The 19,546-nt window shown below is 39.7% G+C and overlaps 5 protein-coding genes across 5 annotated transcripts in view; 4 read left to right on the top strand and 1 right to left on the bottom strand.

The window, feature by feature from the left end:
- Window positions 1–60: 60 nt before the first annotated feature.
- LOC117732156 (histone H2B-like) lies at window positions 61–513 on the top strand. The gene has a single exon (XM_034534890.1). It carries the CDS (start codon window positions 101–103, stop codon window positions 473–475), a length of 375 nt encoding a protein of 124 aa, XP_034390781.1. The 5' UTR covers window positions 61–100; the 3' UTR covers window positions 476–513.
- A 7,661-nt stretch (window positions 514–8,174) lies between these two features.
- On the top strand, window positions 8,175–8,612 carry LOC117732164 (histone H2B-like). The gene has a single exon (XM_034534900.1). The coding sequence runs from the start codon at window positions 8,175–8,177 to the stop codon at window positions 8,547–8,549; it is 375 nt and encodes a 124-aa protein (XP_034390791.1). The 3' UTR covers window positions 8,550–8,612.
- A 900-nt stretch (window positions 8,613–9,512) lies between these two features.
- LOC117732052 overlaps window positions 9,513–19,546 on the top strand; it is a 13,109-nt gene continuing 3,075 nt past the window's right edge. The window contains exons 1-4 of the mRNA XM_034534662.1: window positions 9,513–9,868; window positions 15,814–16,163; window positions 16,355–16,499; window positions 17,968–18,227. Coding sequence (XP_034390553.1) covers window positions 9,562–9,868; window positions 15,814–16,163; window positions 16,355–16,499; window positions 17,968–18,227 — 1,062 coding nt within the window. The 5' untranslated portion in view covers window positions 9,513–9,561. The remainder of the gene's footprint in view (window positions 9,869–15,813; window positions 16,164–16,354; window positions 16,500–17,967; window positions 18,228–19,546) is intronic.
- LOC117732161 (histone H2B) lies at window positions 15,811–16,228 on the top strand. The gene has a single exon (XM_034534896.1). It carries the CDS (start codon window positions 15,816–15,818, stop codon window positions 16,188–16,190), a length of 375 nt encoding a protein of 124 aa, XP_034390787.1. The 5' UTR covers window positions 15,811–15,815; the 3' UTR covers window positions 16,191–16,228.
- Window positions 17,559–18,359, bottom strand: LOC117732163 (histone H2B-like). The gene has a single exon (XM_034534898.1). It carries the CDS (start codon window positions 18,342–18,344, stop codon window positions 17,970–17,972), a length of 375 nt encoding a protein of 124 aa, XP_034390789.1. The 5' UTR covers window positions 18,345–18,359; the 3' UTR covers window positions 17,559–17,969.

The following is a 19,546-nucleotide window of genomic DNA, read 5'->3' as shown; positions in this document are numbered from 1 at the left end:
GTGTGCAAGCAACAGCACAGCCTCATTTACATCGAGTTGATATATATTCACCGTCCTGAGCTTCTGGAGATATCGTCCGACACCGAAGAATCCAACAGTCATGCCTGATCCCTCCGTCAAAGCGCCCAAGAAGGGCTCCAAGAAAGCCGTCTCTAAGACCGTCAGCAAGACCGGCAAGAAGAGGAGAAAGTCCAGGAAGGAGAGCTACGCCATCTACGTGTACAAGGTGATGAAGCAGGTCCACCCCGATACCGGCATCTCCTCCAAGGCCATGGGCATCATGAACTGCTTCGTGAGCGACATCTTTGAGCGCATCGCCGGTGAGGCCTCTCGTCTGGCTCACTACAACAAGCGCTCCACCATCACTTCCAGGGAGATCCAGACCGCTGTCCGCCTGCTGCTGCCCGGCGAGCTGGCGAAGCACGCGGTGTCTGAGGGAACCAAGGCCGTGACCAAGTACACCAGCTCCAAGTAAACCTGCTGGAGACCAACACCACAACGGCTCTTTTAAGAGCCACACACTTTTAAAGACCAATTCCTTTTTCTGAACATGTTGGGACTGCAATGCAATAATATAATCCATAACAACCATTGACTGAGGTATTTTAAAAGTAGTTCATGACTCCTTAATGTCCTCATAACAGTACAAAAGGGAATCGGATTTTTTTGTAAATCTCTTAACTTGTCTCGTCTCACACACATTCATGTGTGAAGTGGTCAATCAAAAAGCCACGATATTACTATTCATCTCATCTTCTAAAAAGATACTTTTTTCTGTGAATTCATATCAACCCGTATATTTACCCGTTATGCCTGTACATTACATATATCTGGATAGACGCAAACAATCATTTTCAATTATTACATTTTGGCTAATTAAATATCTGGGATTGCCTATTTTTCTCGCTCCATGCTTTTGAGTTGCAACAAAGTGAAACTAGTATTCAGACCCCTTCTTTTAACCACATCTACTGTCATAACTCATAACGAATTAAAAACATGTTTTTATATATGATAGAAATTATATTTCCAATTGTATGTAATTAAAAAAAAAGTTAAAGGTTAAGAAGTTAACAGCTGTGAATCAAAAATGTGTTTGAGTTCACAAAAACAATTTGATTTGACTGTAAAATCAGATTTCATGCTGACAATTATGACAGTGCTAATTTATAATTGACTGGCAGCACAACAAGTGGATTTTAGGATAACTGGGGTTTTAGGTGCTTAGTGAACTTCTCCTGAAAGCATTCAGACAAATGTATTTTAGTTTTATCTCAAATGTTCATGCTCTTTGATGTGATTCTACTTTACTACTATATAATTGTATGTAATACCTTTATTTAAATTAAATAGGTACTTTATTCACCTTTTGGGTTTGTTAAAGTACACTTGTAAATAGTGAGTAATTATTGGAGCTAATTTGAACGTTTCTCATGTAATCAATTGCACGTAAATTACAGACTGCTGTCACTCTAATAATCATTAGTAATAACCGACCGTTGAGTGGAGCCCAGGCACGTGCACAGATAGACCCCTAGTGGTGCTCAAGCACCTGCCCTTTTGCCCTGGATTAGAACAGTGCCCCTTCTGCTGGAGCCCAATTGTTTCTTCATTCATCAGTATCTAAGTATAAAAATGACTCTCTCTGTCATCAATTCCCCCCAAATGTGTTTCATATCTGACGGGGCATTTATTTGAGTTCCGCGCCCCTCCCTCCTCCTCCTCCTCCTCTTCGTGCTCACGCAGTGCTGAGCGCCGCCCAACGCGTGCAGCCTACTTCTTCTGACCCGCAGCATCAGACAAACAGGGACTGACGGTGTGTGTGCAATCCCCCGACGTTGTTTGGTGATAAATTAACCACATTAGCGCCGCTGAAAACATTACGTCGCAACTGGTCCGACGTTTCCTATAAAAATAAACAAACAAAAAACTCACGAAATCCGTGATTTCAAAGCCTTGTCCAGCTGTTTACTGACGTTTGTTATGTTTAACCCTCCTATTAACTGTGGGGTCAATTTGACCCCATTCAATGTTTGACGTCTCTAAATAAATGATTGACATCATTTTTTTTGCTTCATATTTCATGACTTTTCCTTATTTATTGGGGACAACATAAAATTCACGTGATATGTTTTCAATGTCCTGTACATAATCTTCAGAAACCTTACTTACAAGGAGGATGTTTCTGTGAAGATCCTTTAATTTATCCAGAGCAGAGTTTTCACAAAACCATATCTGCAGCGCTTCTGATCGAAACATTACATTGTAGGATTTCAAAACTTTTATTGCACATATTTATACTAAAACCATTAAAGATCAATTGGTTGCTTGAGTAATTTGGCCCATCGTCAATGGCTGCTACATGTTGCCCCAAATCCTATAACGATTTTTTTTAAACCTGAATTCTTACTTTCAGATACAATAACAAGCAGATGGGTGATTCATTAAACCTCCCTTTAATGAACCAATAACCATAAACCTTTTGTTTCATAAAGCAGGGTTGGTGCTTAAGGGGCATTTAAGTCTCAATGATTACATTTGGTCTAATCTAATTAAATATCTGGGATTACCTATCCTAGTATTTAGACCCCTTCTTTTAACCATATCTAATTAAAAACATGTAATATATTATAGAATTTATATTTACCAATGTATGTCCAAAAGACATGTTTGTGACGACAAAAATTATATTTTCGTTTTTACTGAAAAATTGGATTTCTTCCTGACAATTACAGTGCCAATTTATACTTGAGCGGCTTCTCTACCGTGGTCAAATAAATAGCAGCACATTGGACGTGTTGTAATCCTTTAAAGTATATTTAACATTGCTACTTCATATCATTCTTATTTTTGTTTATATTGGACTTTAAGACTTATAAACAAAATATATTAAATTGTATGAAATGCTTAATTTAAAATTTGAGGAGTTTCAGTCAGGATTTAGAAAACACCACAGCACAGAGACAGCACTGGTGAAAATTACAAAATGCTCAATGTCAATGCCACATGCAAGAACAAGGTCGAGGGTGTGGCCAAAGCAATGAGTGGGTTTCTGTATTCTCTGACAGAAGCCAATCGAGTCCAACAATGAGATAAATGCAGCACTAAGGCAATCATTATCGACATCCACATGAATAATAACCTTATCAGTTTTAAGGACTAAACTGAAACTCTGAAAATTCAGATAGAAATTCTGAATATGGACCTGGTGGCCGGTACAGTATAACAAATAGAATTGGCTATAACGTTTTTCAGGTTGGATGTGAAAGACTAAGAACAAGGCTTTCAAATGAGTTGTAGTTTAGTTTAGGTTTAGGATTCATTAATAGTCTTGAGTCAAAGATGGCTGCTACTCCACCTCCTCGGCCGGTGCCTCGAGGAATGTGAGTATTAATATGAGAAATGAGACCCGCTCCATCCCAAGTGGGATGAATGCCGTCTCGACTCATCAGATCAGGCTTTCCCCAGAAAGTCTGCCAGTTATCTATGTAGCCCACATTGTTTGCTGGGCACCACCTGGACAACCAGCGGTTGAATGACGACATGCGACTATACATGTCATCATTGATCAGATTGGGGAGAGGGCCAGAGAAAACTACGGTGTCCGACATTGTCTTGGCATAAGTACACACCGATTCCACATTAATTTTAGTGACAATCGACATATGCAGTACTAGTCATCGCAACACATTTTACAATGCAACATTCACACTACCGCTCTATTATACTGCGTTTGATTTGAAAAACACAAAATAAAAACAGGACTGCCCCCGATATCAACCCCATTTCCCGAATGTCTTAACCAAAAGGAGGTTGGACTACCTGAAGGCTGTTTGCTGTCCGTTTCCAGCAGATCTGTATGATAGGCCAGGTCATGGGCATCTGAGTCTCCAAAGCTCGTGTCTGGGCTGCTGGTCGGCTCATCCTCCAGGAGGGGTTGAGCCGAGAGCCTGGCCTCTTGACGACTCATCTCCAGCACGGCTGCCAGCATTTCATCGTTGTTTATGCCACCGAAGTCTGCTGAATCTACAGCTGCTCCTCTCTGAGGACACATGAGACGGTGTCTAAACAGCGACAGACAAAACAGGAGGCTGAATCATAACTGACACTGTCTGTCACAGCAAACGCTTACCTCTTCCGGTCGGTGGTCATCATCAGGCAGAAAGCTGCTGAGGCATCGCTTGCGACTCGCAATCACCTTTCTGTTCTCTTCTTCACAGTCGGAGTCCAGGAGATTAGAGATGATGCTAGTGTTGGCCACTTTCCCTCCAATCCTACGAACACACACACACACACACACACACACACACACACACACACACACACACACACACACACACACACACACACACACTTTAAAATCCCAGTGACTTCTGTGTTGGGAGTATAATCCAATGGAAGAGAATAATGGGAGCAGAGTACAGTTACAATAAATATTTCAATCTTATCCTTTGCATTTGATTGGACCGCTACAAAGTGGGCGTACTTAGCACAGTACTGAGCAACAGAGGACTCCACTCACACCTCCCTTGTTGCTTAAAGTTGCATATTGTTTGAAGGATGGATGTCATGATATTAGTGGTTGATATTGGTTGTTACTAGAATACATATGTACAGACAGATTCTTTTGTAAAACTGTTTGGGATGTATTGTTGAATTGACTAGGTGCACAATATACCTGTGGATGTGATAATCAATGTTTAAAAATGCATTTAGTCTTTTAATTTCAACTTTAAATCAAACGTATCCCTTATTTCAAATATAAGAACATGGAGGAGGATGATTTGGCTACCTAGGAGCAGGAAGAGAGGTCCGCCGTAGTCCCCGGCCCAGTGACCGTCCTCGGCCTGGAGGTGGCTGTACAAGTGCATTCCTTTCAGAGCCGTGTGGGCAGACACAAACTCACTCTGTGGAGAGAATGGGGGACTAGAAATGAACACCAGATACATGTCATACAATTGATGACCATTAACAAAAACAGCTGAAGTTTCTATATATTTGTACATTAGAAGTCTATCTGAAATCATTCACTCACGTTTTTCTCACTGTATACTACCATGGTTTATTGTGTCTGTTTTATACTGTTCAGTTGGTACAGAGTCTACTGGAATCACAGCAATGTAAAATTTAGGAAATAAGTAATAATCATCAACCAAGTATTTTAAAACAGTTTAGAATAAACACAGTGGTGAAAAAATAAATCTTTTTTTTTTGTGGTCATAATATAATATATTATTAACATATATACATATAATATAATATAATATAGAATATGTATGGATTATTATTGCAAAAAAAATGTAGTGGAGTAAGGGGTTTATACTTATACTCCTCTGACAAGCAGTGGAGTAAAGAAGAATACAAATGAAATACTCAAGTTTAAGAGCTTAGTGCTCTTTGTCCATTTGTATTTTTAGATCTTCCCTAAATTCCCCAAACATTTGTATTAGATAATGTCTCATTTGCATGTTCAAACATCTAATTTTAGAAAACTCTTAATGCTAAATAATTGTCCTAAAGTATGTAATCAACTGGGGAAGTTTCGTGGTGATATTATCTTTTCTATATTCACATACAAATCTCCACTTCAGCAGCACGTACATCAAACTTTCCAGTTTCATTCCTTTCTATATTGTGATGGTTTTTCCAGAGGGGTTTGTCCATTTATCATTTAAAGCCTGATTTATAAAATGTTATTCCCAAAAACATGGTGGAAATATGTTCTCATATTCCCAAAGTCAAAGAGCACATCCAGATAACACATCCAGATAAGTTAAATCTCTTTTGACAAGTGGTAAGCAAAAGGTTTTCAGTGTCATTCATTAATAAAGGAAACCGTCTCTGACCTGATTGAAGTATCGGTGCAGGAGGCAGCTGGCGAGGTAGGAGGCTCCTTTGACCAGCTTGATGAAGCTTGTGCTTCCATGCACTCACCGTAGGGTGTCACCGTCGTTGAGTTTCAGCAGCACGTTGTACTGGCGCAAGTGTGCCTCCAGGGGGCAGCAGACTTGACACATGGCCAGGTCCTGGTTCATTTCTTTAGACGCTGGAGGCTCGTTGTCATGTTCTCGTTGTTGATCTTGGCGTCAAAAGCTGACATGCGCTCCTCGCAGTGGGCTCAATCAGCGACACCGTGTGAGGGCAGCACAGGTGCTGCTGGGTGGTGACCAGGGACAATGTCAAAAGAAAAAACATTTAAAATATATATTTTAATGCTTAAAAAAAAAGCTTCATTAAAGAAATACTTTGCCTCAAATTAAAAGAAAGAAAACAACATATACTCCATGTCACAGCACAATCTATCCATCTAGGATATACCGTGTAAATATGTGCATTGGCATACCTATTATAAATTGCTGATCCCCAAAAAGAACATTGGAAACCCTTAACAGAGGTAGACAGCCTCCAATCTACAAGACCTTTGATGTCGAGTGGAGTCTTTCTCCACAGATGATGCAATTGATCAGTGCTGAAAAGATTGATCAATTCATCAATAATACAATCAACAGAAATACTGTTTTTAAAAATCTATTCACAAGCATGGACACTTGCTGGTTCCCTCTTCTTTGTGTCATATGCTCTCTGCATTATATAATTAAGTGTTATTTAGGTTCTGGACTGTGGCTGGACATTGTAGAATAAATATACTCTATATATGGAAAAATGGATTCTTCCTTTGGATCAAAGCAGGGTCCCATGAACAACGCTGGGGAAAATGGACTGAGGGAAAAGATGAGTAATGTTCTCAGCTGACCTGATTGTAAAGAGCGATTGATGACCCCCTATTAATTTACTATATATTTTCTACTTATGTCTGTCTTTTCTATTTTTTTTCTATTCTACTTTTGTTCTCCTCTTTTTGTCCTTTTGTCATTTATGACGTTTTGTTGCGTTTTCTTTTGTTCAGTGAAACAGATTTTTTTCTTTAAAGCTTTTAAAAACCATGGCCGATTTACACATTATAGTTAGACTGTTTAAAACCTTAAAATAAACATGAGCAAACATATTGATGTTATATATCAAATTAAACAAGAGAACCTGGGCTACAATAATCAGTAAGCCATTTCCACACAACTCAAATACCAACTGAAAGAATTATTCAAATATCCTAATCATCATTTTGTCAGGACTCAGCCCATTCAACACGTTTTCAGAACTAGCAACCCGTAGCTCGGTGCTATCAGAAAAAGCCAGATAGCAAAAAGCAAGAGGATTTAACACAGATTCTAAACATCTTCAGAAAATACTTCTGCACCAAAGCATCACCGAGATATGAGCCAAAGAACACAGCAACATGAATCGCTTTAGCGCTTACAGTCACAAATGTTGCTTATCTTTGGCTTTTTTTGGAAAAAAATATTTGTTCTTCTTCTAATCAACAAAGACTGCTGTGTTTGGATGTATTGAACACCATAAGTAATATACACGTGAAATATATGGTTTGGTACATGACAAAATTCAAATTGTCCAAATGCCCATTTCGCCTAATTAATAAAACCTCTCTAACTTTGTCAAACATTGCAGAGAGACTGGTCCCATATTGTGCTATGATCTCTATGGTTTTTTTTTTTACCTTTGCTCTGCATCCTTCCAAGAGATAATCATCCTGAAAGTGCTTTTTTTTTAGGCGAAATTCAAATTTTGCTGTCTTTATTTACTCTTAACCAGTAACACATATACTAATATGTACAAATCTGAACAAAAGCACACATGGGTTGCCTTTATTATAACACCAACATTATTCAAATAGCCTTTGTGGTTGCAGAGATACACCCTTTTTAGTTTGGGTATGTTATTTCGAGCAGAAACCTAGAAAATAGGTCAGTATTTAAAAGGTCAATTATTAATACTAATATAAATACAAATACTCAGAAAAAAAAAAGAACAGACAGATTAGGGCTTATTTGTGGGTCTGGCCATTTGTTCCCTCTAGATTTATACAAAGTTATAAAACATACAGGTTTACAACTGTATCACTTACAGTAACTTAGTCACTGAAACACTAAATACATCTGTTCCCAGAAACATGTACGTCTTTTGCGCATGCTCAGTCACGCTCAGCAGACAGCCAATCGTGTGCGGGCAACAGCACAGCCTCATTTACATCGAGTTGATATATATTCACCGTCCTGAGCTTCTGGAGATATCTTCCGACACCGAAGAATCTAACAGTCATGCCTGATCCCCCCGTCAAAGCGCCCAAGAAGGGCTCCAAGAAAGCGGTCTCTAAGACCGTCAGCAAGACCGGCAAGAAGAGGAGAAAGTCCAGGAAGGAGAGCTACGCCATCTACGTGTACAAGGTGATGAAGCAGGTCCACCCCGATACCGGCATCTCCTCCAAGGCCATGGGCATCATGAACTGCTTCGTGAGCGACATCTTTGAGCGCATCGCCGGTGAGGCCTCTCGTCTGGCTCACTACAACAAGCGCTCCACCATCACTTCCAGGGAGATCCAGACCGCTGTCCGCCTGCTGCTGCCCGGCGAGCTGGCGAAGCACGCGGTGTCTGAGGGAACCAAGGCCGTGACCAAGTACACCAGCTCCAAGTAAAACTGCTGGAGACCAACACCACAACGGCTCTTTTAAGAGCCACACACTTCTTTTAAAGACCAATTCCTGATGCTGGCAAAATATAATGTTATGAGCCACTTTGAGACTAAGCACATCGATTATTCACTGTGTTGAGAGTGGCAAGTTAAATCCCATGCTTTCTTCTTCTATGCCATTATGGATACAATGTGTTGAAACAGTTGTATTTCAAAGATACATTGTTTCAGAAATGCAACAATCCTACACCTGCTAAAGATGTATTGATCTTCACTTGTAATGAACACTTGAAACGAGAGATTCCGTAAATGAGGCGTCATAGAGAACAGCGTCCCCAGTGTCCATACCTATATACATCTATCTTCACAAGTTGATGGAGCTGACAGAACTATACACGTGTTAATTGTTCTCCTGGTTCCGGCGTTGTTTACCTCGTTTGAGTCACATTTGTATCAAATTAGACTGAATTCACAGATGTTCAACTTTATCTTATCACGAGTCAGGTGTCAAACATATAATGTGCTTATGACTCCGGTTTGATTTTCATATATTTTGTTACATTGGAACCCACAGACCAGAAATTAAGCTAAACCACATTATGTAAATGATTCCCGACTTCATGATTAATTACAATATGAATATATATAAATAAATACAGTGAGAGAAAAAAAAGACTAAGATCCGATGAGATCCCGATTATTAAATCGGTATCTGCTGATTTCTCTACATAGTCACATCGTGATCGTCCTCGACATTGTACTAAAGTAATTATAAAGTAAATGTTTGAGTACAAAACTGGTCAGCTTGTCAACAAGCAGTGGGAGACAATATGTCCCTGATTAATGTTTTTGATCAGTAGGTGGCACTAAATCACCAAAGAGTCTCATCATCAACCTTCATGAAAGCCCACGAAGAAGAACAGCCTCGTGTCTTCTATCACGTCCTCAGACAGGATATAAATATGTGTGAACTCCTCGTGGTTCTTCACCCCGTTGAAACACTTTGACCAGTGAAGATGAGCGGAAGAGGCAAAGGAGGAAAAGGACTCGGTAAAGGAGGCGCTAAGCGTCACCGCAAAGTCCTCCGTGATAACATCCAGGGAATCACCAAGCCCGCTATCCGCCGTCTGGCTCGCCGCGGTGGAGTGAAGCGTATCTCCGGTCTGATCTACGAGGAGACCCGCGGAGTGCTGAAGGTCTTCCTGGAGAACGTGATCCGTGATGCCGTCACCTACACCGAGCACGCCAAGAGGAAGACGGTGACCGCCATGGATGTGGTGTATGCTCTGAAGAGACAGGGACGCACTCTCTACGGATTCGGGGGTTAAACTCTGACTAGCATCAAACAACCAAAGGTCCTTTTAAGGGCCACACACTTACAACATAAAGAGCTGACTTCCTAAAATGTGTAAAGGTAATCTCAAATCCCTCTGAGTTGAATGCAACTGGAATAATTTAAAGCTAATTTACACCTCATAGTCAGTTACTGTATTGAATAAATTCTAAATGGTCTGTTTCAGACATTGTTTTGGTGCTATACACCTTATTTTAATAAACAAACAATCCCAGAATCAGGAGTAAATAACAAAACATTTATAATGTCTCTCCCCAATTCTAACATGTGTAACTAGTGGGAAAGATGTCACCACTAAAGCCACAAGAGACTACTTCAGAGAAACCCAGCAAGACGTAAAGAGCCAAGCAGGAAGTAAAATCCTTCATGTCAAGCGACCATCTGGTGACTTTATTTAGCAAATTCAAACAAAAGGACAAAGGAAGTCTTATTGCTTCTTCCTCTGCTCTGGTAAAATAAAACATAGATGACCCCAGTGCATGCTGGTCCTGTACCTGCCCACTCCTATATTTAACCGCAGGTGCTCAGGGTTATCCATTTTTAATAAATATACCAACAAACCCCCAAAACTATGTACACTTAAAGAAAAGAAATGTAACTAAATCAATGACTATCAAAAGAAAATTCTTTCTGACTGTATGGATCTTGTTACGGATGGATGCGCATTTATACTTTTAGGAAAGTTTAATAGTTTAATGGACCCGTATGAGGCTAAAGCTCTTACTGTGGTGATAGTTTACACGTTTTATAGAATGTATTGTGACCCAAAGGGAGACAATAAATGAGTAATGTCACCAGTAAGTTTAATGCCACTTCATACACAAATACTAACATCAAATAAAAATGTCCTACGTTATCATTCAGCATAGTTTTAAATTCTTCATTGAAGCTATGATGCATGAATTATGCTACAGTGAACAAAAACACAAGGTGTGAAGAGCAAACAGATGTTTTTATTTAATTTATATTTTTAAAGTGTATAAAGATACACGATTTATAAATATACAAACAAAAACGTAAATAAGAAAGTGCTGTGTGTCTGCATCAGAAGCTCAGGACCTTTTTTTTGTTAAGAGTTTTCCTTCTGACTTAACATCAATTGAACCCTGAGGCCATTATCGCTGTAATAAAACAAGGTTTAATGGTTGTTTGCCAGACTGTGAAAGGAACGCTTCAAGACATACCTTGAACATTTTAAAGGCTTTCTGGAACGGTAGTGGCAGGTTTCCCAAAATGGGAACAGCGTCATAAATCTTTTTAAAAGAGAAAGTACAACGTTTTATTGCCAAGTTCTCCTAAGATGTCTATGTTAGTGCAGTTCTCAGTGACAATAGGCCCTTTTTACAGCAGATGTTGTGGCTTGTCATCAGGTTGACCAGATCCTAAAAACACAAATGTGGGACAATGTGGGTAATCTTAAAATGTTGATATGTCTATCTAACTTTAAAAAATAAACATTTCCTATTGTGCCAGTGAGAAATTTGTGAGGCAGAATATATGGCGTTAGCCACAACTACACAAGAGTGTATGTACGTAGTTCAACTACTAGAGGTCATTGACGGATGTCAATACGCACTACCTAAGGTTTATGAGGATAACCAAGGTGCAATAGCTTTAGCAAAGAACCCTGTAAGAAGACAGAGGTGTAAAAATGTTGACATCAAGTATCATTTCATATGGTCAACTGTGAAAGGTGGGAGAATAAGTTTGAACTATTGCCCAGCAGACCAGATGGTTGCCAACGTGATGACAAAACCTGCAACAAAGTTTAAGTTGAATAAGTTTGAAAAGTTTATGTTTGGGGATTAACCATGTGTAGGAAAATGTAAATGATGAAAAGGGACAAAACCTTGTTATGATGTTTTTGTTTGTTTTGAAGATAACAGTGTGAGAAGTGGGGGTGTTAACATACACAAGGAAATGTGTTCTCAATTATATTATATTTTTGTATTGACATATTGTCATTTCGTATTGTCCATCAAATTCAGTTACTGTTTGATGTACAAATAGAACAGCCAATTAGAGGTGCTGAAGTTGACAAGTTGACAAGTTGACAAGTTGACGTGACAATAAAGTTTTACTTTTGGATTACAGAGTTCCACTGAAACTAAAGTGATGCCCCATGTTGTCTTATTCCTCCATTATTATATTCGGGTTAACACTGTATACATGCCAGGATCGCTATACAATCCACATCTGCTAACAACAGATTATAGTTCCTGCAAACAGGACAAACAAATGGGACAGGGCAACTTCACTCCCGTTCATTTAGCCTCGCTCAGCAGAATCCCAATTTATTTCCAATATTCAAAACAAATGTAATTGACATCAGTGATGCATTATTATACTGTATCTCAAAAAGGGAAAAGACTTTAAAAAATAATACAATCACACATTTTGTCTCCTTCCCAATGTCAACACTTAGTCTACTTACTATTATATGGTCTGTTGGCTCAGTTAACCAAAATAAAATAACAATAACTGCTACACATCTAAGTAGCATTTAGTTGCATCAGTAACATTTTAACAGTTATTCACAATAGCAAAATATTAGGACCGAAATGTTCATGGAACCAGAAATGAAACTCTTGATGAACGTAGCATTGATGACGTAGCAAATCAAGCTACTCACCTTTACACACATAAGTACATTAGGCTTTTTGTAGATGACATTATCTGTTACCTAGACGACCCTGACAAACGCCTGTCTATATTAATCAACCAACTTGATACGTCCAGCGTCTTCTCTATAAATTCAAACCATCCGCAACTATACAACAAACACTTATTTTAAATTGGAGTTCTAAAAGAATGACATACCTCGGGGTAACTATAACAAAAAGTATTGAGGATCTATATAAAGTCAATTATACTAAAGTAGATCAGGACATTAAGAGTGATATGGAGAGATGGGCTGTTCTCCCACCAGATTTCAGTTCACGGATAGATATTATAAAAATGAGCATACTTCCAAGCAGGGGCGTCGTTAGGCCTAAGCCCCCCCCCCAAAAAAATGATCTTCAGCCCCCCCAAATAATTTGGCATTATTGGCTTTAAAAGTTTTTTTATGTTATTAAATTAAACTATTGTGTCTGACATGGACTCTAACATGCTACATATGTGCGTGCGTTCTGGTTTGTATGTTTTCTCCCCCTTCAAATTACAATCCAAAAGCCCATCATCATACTTAACGATATAATCCCCGGGCACTAGGACCTTGGGGAGGCTGCTGCGCTGACTCTCTCACTCTGCCAAGTAACGTCTCTCGTCAATGACATCCAGGATTACAGCCAATGAGGTTACCTCAAAGTAAATGATGCACGAAGTGACCTGTAAGTCCAGGTAGTTACAGAATGTGGCTGTCGGTAGTTGTTAACGAGTGTTACCTGCTTACATTCAGTGTTACCTGCCCACTATCACAAATTACAAATTTGCCTCAGATGGCTTTACAATCTGTACACATACAACATCCCTGTCCCAGGACCTCACATTGGGTCAGGAAAAACTCCCAAGAAATAGAAAAAAACCTTTCACAGGGGAAAAAGGGAAGAAACCTTCAGGAGAGCAACAGAGGAGGATCCCTCTCCCCGGATGGACAGATGCAATAGATGTCATGTGTACAGAATGAACAGCATTTACAGAGTTACATAAACACATTACATGAATATGACAATGTATGAATCAAACTCCAATCAATGAAACAGAAGAAAGTAGAGAGGAGGGGGGGTGGGGCGATCAGCAGGGCCAAGGCAGGAGGCCGGCTCACCAGGCATCAGACACCTCCAGGTCCAATGGACCCTATGAGACGTGAAGTCACAACGACTCCGGGGAGGAAGCAGAGTTAATAAGGTGCAATGGAGAGATGTAAATTCATCCATAAGGAGAGAGAGAAGAGGAGATAGGTGCTCAGTGTATCCTAAAACATCCCCCAGCAGCCTATAAACCTATAGCAGCATATCTAGGGTCTCGACCTGTAAGTCCAGGTAGTTACAGCATGTGGCTGTCGGTAGTTGTTAACGAGTGTTACCTGCTTACATTTAGCTTTACTTGAGCCAAATGAAAGGTAAGTTAGAAACTGTCTCAAGTGAGCGAGTGTGAACGAGCAAATTCGAAATACAAGAACATCTCTCTATTCTTTGCATTAATATAGATTATTATTATATTTGTTTCCATTGAATGGTATATTTGACACTGAACTAGTTCATCTTTATCTCAGTGATAGTGTCAAAATGAGCATAAAAATGTCACTATGACCCTGACATTCTGTCTCTTGTGTTCTCATATACTGAATGAAGCAAAACTACAGAGCAAAATCACACTCTGATTGAACAAATCTATGAACTGTCGGAAACAATGGATATCCGGGCCCCAAGAAAAATGTGCTGCGCGCTACGCGTGCACACATTCACAAGAGTGACACTCCCCTTGGGGCTTAGCCCCCCGTTTCTTGGAATACAAACGCCCATGCTTCCAAGACTAAACTCTATTTCTTTCAATCACTACCAATTGAGAGCCTTGAAATACTTCAGAGCCTGGGATAAAATCATTGCAAGGTTTATATGGAACGGCAAAAGGCCAAGATATATCAAATATGAAATACTGGGAAAAATAAAGGAGACATGTTATTACCAAACTTTAGGGCATATTTCCATGCAGCTCAAATCAGACCAGTAATTTATACTGTGTAACGATTATGAAGCAAAATGGAGAAACCTCAAACGATTTGTAGAAGGAAGGGAAATTCAAAGCCTTATTGGAGACAGAAATATAGCAAACGATTTAATTGAACAGGTGGACGCTGTCACTCGATTTACATTAGAGATGTGGTTCAAATTGGTACGAAAATATGATTTAGAATAAGAGCTCAGGCTTCTGTGATACCTGTGATAGACATTTTATTCCAGGTACTCTCGATCAGAGGTTTAAACAATGGATTCCATATGGAATAACAGCAATATGCACAGTTATTAAAGATGGACGTGTCGTGAGTTTCCAGGAGCTGAAAGATAAATATTCACTGAATAACCAGGACCACTTCAAATACAAGTAAGGGACTTTTTTGACAGAGAAATAAGGATACAAAATTAACTTGGGGAAATGGGATAATTAGAACCATAATAGGAGCTCAAAGAAATATAGAAACATATCAACTTTATATTAAAATCTGATGGAAAAATTAGGAAATGAGAAGTGGGAGAAATGGACGATGTTTACACGTCAACGATAAAATAAGATAAGAATGCTTGAATGTTTCTCAGGATGTATCATTTATCATGAGAGGACCGAGCAAACCACACCCCTTTTTTTTTTTTTTTTTTAAACGTTCATTTAGCCTCGCTCAGCAGCATGAGGACAGTCTCAAGTCCGCAAATCACTTCTCCTGTCGTAAAACCTGGTCCACAATAAAATAACGCTCACCGCGCCCCCTGGTGGATACAAACCCAAATGTCCACTACACCCATGGAAAGGGCACGTCAGTCAGTTATCACACTCTGTAAAGTGTGCGCACTGTACACGCATGTTAGCTACACACGAATCAAAACACATCAACACACATGTGACAACACTTTGGTGGGCGTCACACGTACATTTAGCAAACACGTACACACGTATATACAAATGAGTAAAATAATGTAGATACAATATTTACATATTTTTTCTCATAATATAATGCACGAGCGAATACTAACTTAATAATAACATGTTCAACTGGTTTAATATTGATACAGTAACTCACTGAAAAACTAAATACATCTGCTCCCAGAAACATGTACGTCTTTTGCGCATGCTCAGTCACGCTCAGCAGACAGCCAATCGTGTGCGGGCAACAGCACAGCCTCATTTACATCGAGTTGATATATATTCACCGTCCTGAGCTTCTGGAGATATCTTCCGACACCGAAGTATCCAACAGTCATGCCTGAACCCACCGCCAAAGCGCCCAAGAAGGGCTCCAAGAAAGCCGTCTCTAAGACCGTCAGCAAGACCGGCAAGAAGAGGAGAAAGTCCAGGAAGGAGAGCTACGCCATCTACGTGTACAAGGTGATGAAGCAGGTCCACCCCGATACCGGCATCTCCTCCAAGGCCATGGGCATCATGAACTGCTTCGTGAGCGACATCTTTGAGCGCATCGCCGGTGAGGCCTCTCGTCTGGCTCACTACAACAAGCGCTCCACCATCACTTCCAGGGAGATCCAGACCGCTGTCCGCCTGCTGCTGCCCGGCGAGCTGGCGAAGCACGCGGTGTCTGAGGGAACCAAGGCCGTGACCAAGTACACCAGCTCCAAGTAAACCTGCTGGAGACCAACACCACAACGGCTCTTTTAAGAGCCACACACTTCTTCTAAAGACCAATTCCAAATTAGACTGAATTCACATATGTTTAACTTTATCTTATCACGAGTTAGGTGTCAAACATATAATGTGCTTATGACTCCGGTCTGATCTACGAGGAGACCCGCGGAGTGCTGAAGGTCTTCCTGGAGAACGTGATCCGTGATGCCGTCACCTACACCGAGCACGCCAAGAGGAAGACGGTGACCGCCATGGATGTGGTGTATGCTCTGAAGAGACAGGGACGCACTCTCTACGGATTCGGGGGTTAAACTCTGACTAGCATCAAACAACCAAACTTCCTTTTAATGGCCACACAGTTGTATAAAGAGCTGACTTTCTAACAATTTTTTTAAAGCTTTCTTTTACAAACGTCTAATTATATCAACACTATGTACAACACAAATACATCAAAATCCTAAAGAACCAAACCTCTAGAATATGATAACTAAATACTACATAAAATAAATATCTCCTACATTATCATTCAGCATAGTTTTAAATGTTTCATTGAAGCTATGATGCATGAATTATGCTAGTGAAAAAAACGCTGTTCACAAGGTATGAAGTGTAAAGATCTGTTTTTATTTAATTCATTTAACATGTTTAAATTGTATAAAGATACACAACAAAAACGCGGTATTTCCGTGTTGACCGGACGTTTTCCCGAGGGGGTTTCGCGGACTTCTATCAAATGAAAATCGTTCGTGTGAGAAAAACGAACACTAAACTTAGGGGGCCACAAAATATCGTCATACATACAAAAGTATGCAACTAGTGGTGGAGTCCTATTTCTACTCTTTTACATGACATGTCATTTAGCTGACGCTTTTATCCAAAGCGACTTACAATAAGTGCATTAAACCATGAGTCCAAACTCAGAACAACAAGAATCAAGCAAGTACAAATTCTTCAATAAAGTTAAACTACAAAGTGCTATCAGTAAGAGACATTTAAGTGCTACTACGGCTCTACCTTCCCTATTCAAGGTACAGTCGAAAAATGTTTTTAGTTTGCGACGGAAGATGTAGAGACTTTCTGCTGTCCTGATGTCAATGGGGAGCTCGTTTCACCAATGTGGAGCCAGCACATACATACAGACTCATTACAACAAATCATGGGACATTTTATTGTAAATTACATTTTAAATCATACCTGGAGACCCTTTAGTCATTAATTTGATATTGCTGTATAAATTAAATTGACTGGTCAACACATTCAAGGTGAAGAGTATATGTTGTGGTTAAAACTGTTTCTGATTTAAACTAAAACTTGAGTCAGTTTAATAAAACTAATTCTAGTTTTACCAAGAACCAAATTTGAATATAAAATAGTCTGGATCTTATTTAATGATCAAACACACTGTTCAATACATGTCCATGGTATACAAATATGGTACAGAATATGTGTACACAAAAACCATTTAATTGATACAGCTAGCACTGCTGGATATTAGAAAACTTCATTAAGTGTGAAACATCAACTTTTGTGTATTCTGATTCTGGAGGAATCGGGTAAAACGCTCATAACTTTTTATTGAAGTGAATTTGAGTTCCCATTGACTAATAATAGTAATTCTAACGAGGGGAAACAAGAGCTCCTATGTGCAATAAATTTAAAATCAAGCATCAGACATCTTCATTTTATCTGCGCATATTTTGCCAGCATCAGGAATTGACCTTTAGAAGAAGTGTGTGGCTCTTAAAAGAGCCGTTGTGGTGTTGGTCTCCAGCAGGTTTACTTGGAGCTGGTGTACTTGGTCACGGCCTTGGTTCCCTCAGACACCGCGTGCTTCGCCAGCTCGCCGGGCAGCAGCAGGCGGACAGCGGTCTGGATCTCCCTGGAAGTGATGGTGGAGCGCTTGTTGTAGTGAGCCAGACGAGAGGCCTCACCGGCGATGCGCTCAAAGATGTCGCTCACGAAGCAGTTCATGATGCCCATGGCCTTGGAGGAGATGCCGGTATCGGGGTGGACCTGCTTCATCACCTTGTACACGTAGATGGCGTAGCTCTCCTTCCTGGACTTTCTCCTCTTCTTGCCGGTCTTGCTGACGGTCTTTGAGACGGCTTTCTTGGAGCCCTTCTTGGGCGCTTTGACGGAGGGATCAGGCATGACTGTTGGATTCTTCGGTGTCGGAAGATATCTCCAGAAGCTCAGGACGGTGAATATATATCAACTCGATGTAAATGAGGCTGTGCTGTTGCTTGCACACGATTGGCTGCTGAGCGGAGCATGCGCGGAACAAGTCACTGTTCTTGTGAGCGGATGTATTTGGTGAGCCTGGTGTGAGGCATGTGGAGGAGTCAGAGTATGTGTGAGCGTTGCAAAAGCTGTGATACAATAATCCAATCCATCTAATATTAAATTATAGGAAATATTAAAATATAGAATTATAGATTTCTTCAAATTCAAAAGTAGAGAACTAAGTAATGCAAAATATACAAATTAGGATTAATTAATAAAGCAATACATTAGCCTGAAACCAAAGAAACTAAAATCTATAGAAAAAGAAACTATGACATGTATATAATACACATTTAACCGTAATCATGAATTAATGAATAATGTTCATAAACAATCAGACTCAGATAACAGGAAATCTAATTAATGCTCTTAAATCAAGACAAAAACATATTAAAGATACATTTATTAAATGTAGAAAAATCACGATGGTGATACTGTTCAGAAATTATAGTGATCAGACATGTGTATTGGTACCGGTATATAATAGATAAAGATAGCTAGAGTTTATATAGCTATATCAATGTTGCTCATCTTAGTGGTGAGATAAAAAAGAGGAGGTGTTGGAGGACATCCAACAACCTTTTAACAAGTCCTGGTCCTGATGCAGGGACTTTTTTTCCATTTCATTGCATAATCCAAACTGCTTATCCTCTTTTAGGGTCGCGGGGGCGATGCAGTCGATCCCAGGTGACATTGGGTGAAGGCAGTGTACACCCTGGCCGGTTTATCACAGGGCTCAGATAGAGACGGACATACATCCACACTCACATAGTCTCCAATTAACCTGAGCTGCATGTCTTTATAATGCAGATGTGACTGATAGTTATTATATTATCATGAACCATATGAGTGTCAATAAAGGACATTTCTACATTTCTTTCATTATTAATATTTGTTCTACTAAACATATCTTGTTTATTAAATATCTCCTCTTTATTTCACATTACTCTATAAATTAAATGTCCTGTTTTTTGTTCTTTTCCAGGCTCAGAGATCGTTTTCCACTAAAATGTTGGAGTCCAACACCACAACGGCTCTCTTAAGAGCCACTCACTACTTCTAAAGATCAA

The sequence above is a fragment of the Cyclopterus lumpus genome, chromosome 6, assembly GCF_009769545.1.
Source record: "Cyclopterus lumpus isolate fCycLum1 chromosome 6, fCycLum1.pri, whole genome shotgun sequence".
Lineage (NCBI taxonomy): Eukaryota > Metazoa > Chordata > Actinopteri > Perciformes > Cyclopteridae > Cyclopterus > Cyclopterus lumpus.
This window is presented reverse-complemented; position numbering and strand designations above follow the sequence as displayed.